This window comes from Aspergillus welwitschiae, assembly GCF_003344945.1.
Source record: "Aspergillus welwitschiae strain CBS 139.54b unplaced genomic scaffold BDQ94scaffold_16, whole genome shotgun sequence".
Taxonomy (NCBI): domain Eukaryota; kingdom Fungi; phylum Ascomycota; class Eurotiomycetes; order Eurotiales; family Aspergillaceae; genus Aspergillus; species Aspergillus welwitschiae.
The window spans coordinates 69,142-76,121 of NW_020798710.1; the positions used below are offsets into that span (position 1 = coordinate 69,142).

The following is a 6,980-nucleotide window of genomic DNA, read 5'->3' on the forward strand; positions in this document are numbered from 1 at the left end:
CCCCCCCCCCCCCCCCCCAATTCCCCCTTCTATCTATGATGACCGATATGCAAAATGTGTTTTGTTTATTTTGTACATACATACCCCCGCATCCCCATTCGCATTCTACATTTATCATATAGGCATGCAGTAGTAGCTTAGCTCTGTTTACAATATCATCCTATATAGATATGTTCATGCTAGTTTTCAGTTGCCCGCAAGAAGTAGATTATCAATAGAGACTATCACTAAGTTTATACTGTTCCTCTGGACATTACCACATTATAGTAACATTCCCAGTACTTCAGTAGCGTTCAATCTGTCCGTGATAGTAACTTTCTACTAGTATCCGGGTAGACGTTGATCCTGAGGTCATGAATATAATCACTCCTTCCTCCATCTAGTACTTAGTTGATAGTTCTCTGATCAGTTGAAACATACGAGAAGTGGACCATAAAACTGAATTAAAATAATTAATTTGAAATTTCATATCACGTCATTCCTAAATCTGTACAAATCGAAGCAAACTCTTTTCTTTCACCACGCTCTTATCCTCTCTTCATATATGTCTTTCCTTGAAAACACAATTTTCGTACTTTTCTCTTCCCAAAAACCCCGAGAAGAAGAAATGTTGGAGCAAGAAACCAAAACGGACCCGAGATATAATGCAAGTAGAAGACGATGACAGCGAAACCGAAATATGCTAGCTAAGTTGGGATGAACGATTTACTGGCTCTCAGCCTGCTTGGTCAGAGCGTCAATGTCAACCTTGGGCTTGCTGGGACCGTTCAGCATTTCCAGAGCTTGGAGGTCGTCATCGGTGAGGGTGTTGGAGCGGATGGGGCGGAAGGGAGCGGGGGAGCCGGAGCGGCTGGTCAGGAACTAATCAAGAGAGTACTGTTAGTGGATGTGATTCTTTATAAATGAATAGGTTCCGGGGGAACATACGGAGCTGGCGGCGCTGAGCAGGGCGATCAAACTAGCCTGGACCACATCCTGGTGGATACCAACACCCCAGACTTGTTCCTTGCTGCCTGCCGCAGTGCACTGGATATACGTCGCGGCCTTGACATCACGACCCAGGCCGATGGAGTGCTCCTTGTAGTCGACGACGTCGAGATCGATGCCCAGAGTGGCCAGGGCGTGGGCCAGGGAGGAGATGGCACCGGGACCGACACCGGTGATGGCGTGCTGGATGCCGTCGATTTCGATGACACCGGTGAAGCGACGCTTGAGGTTCTTGGTGTTGAGGGCCTTGCCGGGCTCAGGAGGCGCAGGCGACTGCGAACGATCCGTGGTGATGTTGTAGTCGACCAGGTTGAAGCGGGGGTTGGACTTGAGGTGGTAGGCTTCCTGGAAAAGCTCGACGACTTCGGAGGGGCGCAGCTCGCGGCTGACTTCTTCGGTTCTGCGCTGCACGATCTTGCTGAACTCGACCTGCAGGGCGCGCGGGAGATCCAGCTCCAGACTGCGCAGGATAACCCAGGCGGCACCACCCTTGCCACTCTGGGAGTTGACACGGATGACGGCCTCGTAGTTCCGGCCAATGTCCTCGGGGTCCAAGGGGAGGTAGGGAATTTCCCACTTGGAATCGGGGGCGGCTGTCTCGCGCAGCTTGAATCCCTTCTTGATGGCATCCTGGTGACTGCCACTGAAGGCGCAGACGACCAGCTGACCACCATAGGGCCATCTCTCGTTGACGGGGATCTTGTTGCTTTCCTCGACCACCTTGATGACCGCATTGATATCGGAGAAGTCCACCTTGGGGGAGATTCCCTGGGTGTACAGGTTGAGAGCCAAGGTGACCAAGTCCACGTTACCCGTCCGCTCGCCGTTTCCGAACAGGGTTCCTTCTACTCGCTGGGCACCGGCCATCTGAGCGAGTTCGGCGGCGGCAATGGCGCAGCCACGGTCATTGTGGGGGTGGATGGACACGACGTACTTCTCGCGCTCGGAGACATTACGGCAGAAGTACTCGACCTGGTCGGCGAAGACGTTGGGGGTGGACATCTCTACCGTAGCCGGCAGGTTGAAGATGATGGGGTCCTTCTCTGTGGGCTCCCACGCCGCCTTGACGGCTTCACAGACTTGAGCAGCGAACTCGGGCTCGGTGTCGGAGAAGGTCTCGGGGGAGAACTCAAAGTGCCATTCGGTTCCGGCTGTCGACGGGTCATCCTTGGTGATTGAGCGAGCATACTTGGTGCAGCGCACGGCCATCTCCAGACTCTTCTGCTTGTCCATGTTGAACACGATGCGACGGAAGCAGGGGCTGGTAGCCAGGTAGATGTGCAAAATAGCCTTCTTGGCACCCTTCAGGGAATCGACCGTACGACGGATCAGATCTTCTCTGCAGGGGGAGAGGACCTGGAGCCAGACATCATCGGGGCACAGACCGGGAGTCTCAACCAGGCTACGGGTGAAGTCGAAGTCGGTTTGCGAGGCGGAGGGGAAAGAGACTTCGATTTCCTTGTAGCCAATGTCGACGAGCATCTTGAAGAAACGGAGTTTTTGTTGCCCATCCTGTGTGTTTCACGAGAGAAGTGGTCAGCTGGGTCCCGCTTCTCGCCACTAACTAGACACTGTAATGAACTTACCATAGGGTCGGGCAGACTCTGGTTGCCATCACGCAGATCGGTGGCCAGCCACCGGGGCGGGTTGTCGATGGTCTTGTTGGGCCATTGGCGGTCGGGAAGGTGGAGGGGCTGAAAGCGCTTGTATTTCTGGGAGGGGTCCTTGAGCCTGGATACAGAGTTAGTGGATGTGAGTCAACTGATGCAACGGTCAAGTATGACTGCGGAAAACATGCTTCTATTGCAGACACGACCAAAATTGAGGAAATTGAGCATTAGTGGGAGACACGTACATGGGCATGATGGAGGAGAAGCGGGAGGATCCGCAGCGGGGAAATGAGAGGAGAGGAAATGCGGGTGGAAGATGGGGGGGAGGTAAGTGGTTGAAGATAGATCAGTAGTTATTCACCTCACGCAAGGAGAGAGGGAGGACAAATCAGTGATTCTTGAAGAGAGAAAGGGAGAAAGGGAAGAAAGAAAGGTATGAAGCTTAAAAAGAAACCAGGAACGGGGACAGACAAACGGTGACGCAGAGGAAAATGGTAGGATTTAAAGGCGACGGGCGAGTGGCCGCCATGAGTCAAATGGAATGACGCTCGCCGCCTTTGGCCCTCGAAATTTGCGCCGACAGCGGATGGCGGATCGCCTTCTGATTTGGTACCAGCCAGTCCTGATGAAAAGTCACTTCCAACCATCATGTTACATACTCAAAGTTAGTACTAGTATTGCACCCTCCCCCTGGCAACTCGATGGGTCTTTCCGAATCAATCACCGGCCGAGAATTAGCAATTTGGTACGAAATCCCACTCCACCCGTGATCAATTTAGCTGGCTGGTTGGATGAACTGCAAAGGCACTCGGCTTCTCCGCTCTCTCCTCCATCTCGGCTCGCCGACACCGGAGTCTCTCGCCGCCCTTCCAGCACCCCGCTGTCCCCGTCGATAGCCGTCGACAGCCGCTACCCTGATCCCCCATTATCTTGATAGAAGGACTAGAATCATACTGAATAGGAAAAAGGAGGGATATACTTTGTAACTAATAAGAAGATCGTAAATGGTCTGAGCAGAAAGAATGAAAATATATCTATACAGTATATCCACAATATGCTAATGCGAACAATGATAATTTTTTTTTAGAAAATCCTTCTGAGTCCGTCCCGTCACCTCACCCTTGTGACTCATTTCTTGCCCTTCTTCTTGTTGTCCTTCTTAGCTTTGGGCAATTGCCCATTCTTCATGCTCTCCCGTGTTGCCCGGCCCTTCTTCCAACCAGCACCAGCTTCCTGGCGCTGACGGGAATCATCCAGACGCTTCTTGTCCTTGTTGCTGAGCTTCTGCTTCTCCTTCTTGGACATGCCGGCATCGGGCCCGTTGAGCTCCGCCGCGCCCAGCTTCCGCGCCGCCTTCTTGTCGCGCTCCGTCTCGAACCAAGTACGCTTCGGCCGCGACTTGATCTCCGCCTCGTGCTTGATCAGGTTCTCTCCCTTGGTCACTTGCATCTCCGCCTGTGCCAGCTGCTTCTCGAGCTTCTCCTCCGACAACACCTCTTCCACCTCGTCCGCCAACTCCTCCGCCTTGGCCGCCCAGGAATCCGCCACCGCCGGTTCAATCACACGGCTGGCAATCTTGGCTCCTTGCGACTTGCCCGCCTTCACCGCCGCCTTGACCACCTTGCGGTCAGGCTCGGCGGCAATGGTGCAGGCCCGACCGGAGCGGCCCGCACGCGCAGTACGACCAACACGATGCAGGTAGATCTCATGGCTCTGCGGCGCTTCGTAGTTGATGACCGTCTCAACGCCCTTGATATCCAGACCACGCGACGCCAGATCCGTAGCCAGCAGGAACGCCGCCTTGCCCTCACGGAAATTCTCGACACTCTTGATACGCTGTAGTTTGGAAAACCCCACGATTAGTATCATCGATCGTATTAAAGAAAAGGAAAGTCGATGTAAAATAACATACCTGTTCTTGGCTCATGCTACCGTGGAGCTCGGCAGCCTTCAAGCCCAGCAGTCCGAAGATGATACGCACCCGGTGCGCTTCCTTCTTCTGTCGGAAGAAGACAATCACCCGACCGGTGTAGATCTCTTTGCAGAGGTAGAGAAGGTAGCCTAGTCGCTTGTCCTCACGTCCGGGGCGCAGACGCACGAATTCCTGCACCAGTGTCACGGCCGTGTTCTTCTTGGCGTCGACCATCAAGCGCACGGGGCGGTTGAGACCGACGCGAATGAGCTTGTCGACAGTGTCCGTCATCGTAGCCGAGAAAAGCATGGTCTGGCGCGACTTGGGGATCGTAGTGAGAATCTCGTTCAACTCGTCGGCGAAACCGTCCTCGAGCATGCGATCGGCTTCATCCAAAACCAGGATTTCCAGAGTATCAACGGTGAAGCTAGCCGAGTTGCGCATGTGATCGATGAAACGACCGGGGGTGGCGATGATCACATCGGGACGCTTCTTCAAGATGTTCTCCTGCTCGCGAAGACTGAAACCACCGACCAGCTGACAGAAGGTGATGTCCGTGTACGTGGCCAGCTTTGTAGCGACATTGTAGCACTGCACCGCCAATTCACGGGTGGGCATGAGAATGGCAACACGACTCGTCGGGACCTTGCGCGGCCGAAACAGCAGACGTTCGAGAATCGGGACAACGAAGGCGGCAGTCTTTCCGGAACCAGTAACGGCACTACCGACTATATCCTTGCCCAGGAGAGCCACGGGGATCGTCTTGCGCTGAATGGGTGTAGGGTTCGAGAAGTTGACTCCGGCGAGACCACGAAGGATGGGACGAGAGAGGTTGAATTCCTGGAACGACCGCTTCGCATCTGCCATAGCAGACTCGGAAGTCTTTTCCTCCTCGGGCGCGAAGAAAGCCTTGCGCTTCTCCTCTTCCTCGGCGTCGACCTGACTCTCCTCGTCCGAGTCCCGATCAGAGGCAATATCATCCGGGTGCATGACAGGAGTAGCAACCGAGTCGTCATCCGAAGCAGCATCGTCATCATCCTCATCCATCTGCTCGTCTTCATCACTGCCCTCAGCCTCCTCATCAGACCCTTCTTCCTTCTCCTCATCCTCCGCATCGGACTTCTCGCTCTCCTCCTCCCCGTCGACACCCATACCGAACCCATCCTCCGCAAGCAGCTCATCATCCCCAAAGTCGACCTCCATACCACCATCCTCCTCATCATCATCCTCCAATTCACTAAACTCCTCCTCTTGCTTCTGCTTCTTCTTCTGCTTGCGAATCAACTCAGCCTCCTTCTTCGCCTGCCTCCTCGAAATAATATCATCGATATCCACAGCCTTCTTATCCCCACCCTTACCCTCCTCATTACCATTAACCTCCCACCCATCGAAATCCCTAACCTCATTCGCAGCACCGCCGACATCGAACTCGAAATCCGAATTAAGCGCGCCATCATCTTCACCCTGATCCTCTTCCTCCTCTTCTTCCTCATCCTCTTCCTCCTGAACAGGTGCATTCTTTCCCTTCTTTTTCTTCTGTTGTGCCTGTTGTTGCTGTTGTTCCTGCTTCTTCACCTTCTTGTTCTTCCCCTTCTCCTGCTGCGCCGCCGCAGCATCATCTCTCTTGCGCTTCTTCGTTTTCGATCCCGTGGCTAGCGCACCATCGTCGCCCTCGCCCTCCTCTTCGAGCTGATTTAACGTGTCATTCTCATCGTCCGACAATGTGAGCACGAAGTCGTCGTCGGCGTTCGCGCGCTTTTTCGTTCCGGCCATGGTTGGCGTGTGTGGGGGGGGAAGGAAAGGAACGAGAAATTTCTTCCTTTCTTGTGAATTGGATTGCGTGAAATAAAATGTAGCAAAACAAATTAATGACTTATAAACGGGAAAGAACACACTCCTCCCTATGTTCCAATTCAATGGGTATGTTATGTATGTTGGTATCGGGATAAAGATGGAGAAAAAAGTTCAAATTTCGAAGGCGGTGGAGAGCGTTTGCGATGGCAGAATCTTGTGCTTACTGTCGTCGGGGAGGTGGTGATTGGTTGCGTTGTTTATCGATATGGGATCCACTCTAGCACTACTTACTACTACTTACTGTATGTACCTAGATTTCTGGATAGTGGGATAATTCTACTAATTACATATGCATTGGGTGCATTTTCTGAGTTGGAAGTCAAATTTCCGTTTCAATTTTAATTTTCAATTTTATCAACTTGAGTAAGGAAGCTTTTTATCTGCATGCTCGTAGATATTTGATACACTGTAAACTGACATCCGGCGCCGCTTATGGTGCGTCGGCTTCCCTTTTTTTGCTCTTTTCACTTGTTTTTGGTGTTATTGTTGATTTGATTGGTGTTAGAGCACATGAATCCGTCTGCATAGACCGGTACTAAAGTTGATTAAGGTCCTGCAGGAATCATTGGTGCGTTGAAGAACTAACAAAGGAAAAGATCGCAAAAGAAAATAAGGAA

At 52.6% G+C, this 6,980-nt stretch overlaps 1 protein-coding gene across 1 annotated transcript; it reads right to left on the reverse strand.

Annotated features, from left to right (window-relative positions):
• Positions 1 to 439: 439 nt before the first annotated feature.
• On the reverse strand, positions 440 to 3,076 carry BDQ94DRAFT_143700 (2-isopropylmalate synthase). The gene is made up of 4 exons (XM_026766299.1): positions 2,843 to 3,076; positions 2,574 to 2,718; positions 928 to 2,499; positions 440 to 861 (listed from the first exon to the last, which is right to left on the reverse strand). Exons 1-4 carry the CDS (start codon positions 2,848 to 2,850, stop codon positions 706 to 708), a joined length of 1,881 nt encoding a protein of 626 aa, XP_026626181.1. The 5' UTR covers positions 2,851 to 3,076; the 3' UTR covers positions 440 to 705.
• Positions 3,077 to 6,980: the final 3,904 nt, after the last annotated feature.

Bases quoted from the DNA above. Each gene is read 5' to 3' on its own strand.
- BDQ94DRAFT_143700 (XM_026766299.1), bottom strand. The intron at 2,500-2,573 runs GTAAGTTCATTA...TGAAACACACAG, and splicing joins AGAGTCTGCCCGACCCTATG to GATGGGCAACAAAAACTCCG. The intron at 862-927 runs GTATGTTCCCCC...TCTCTTGATTAG, and splicing joins TGCTCAGCGCCGCCAGCTCC to TTCCTGACCAGCCGCTCCGG.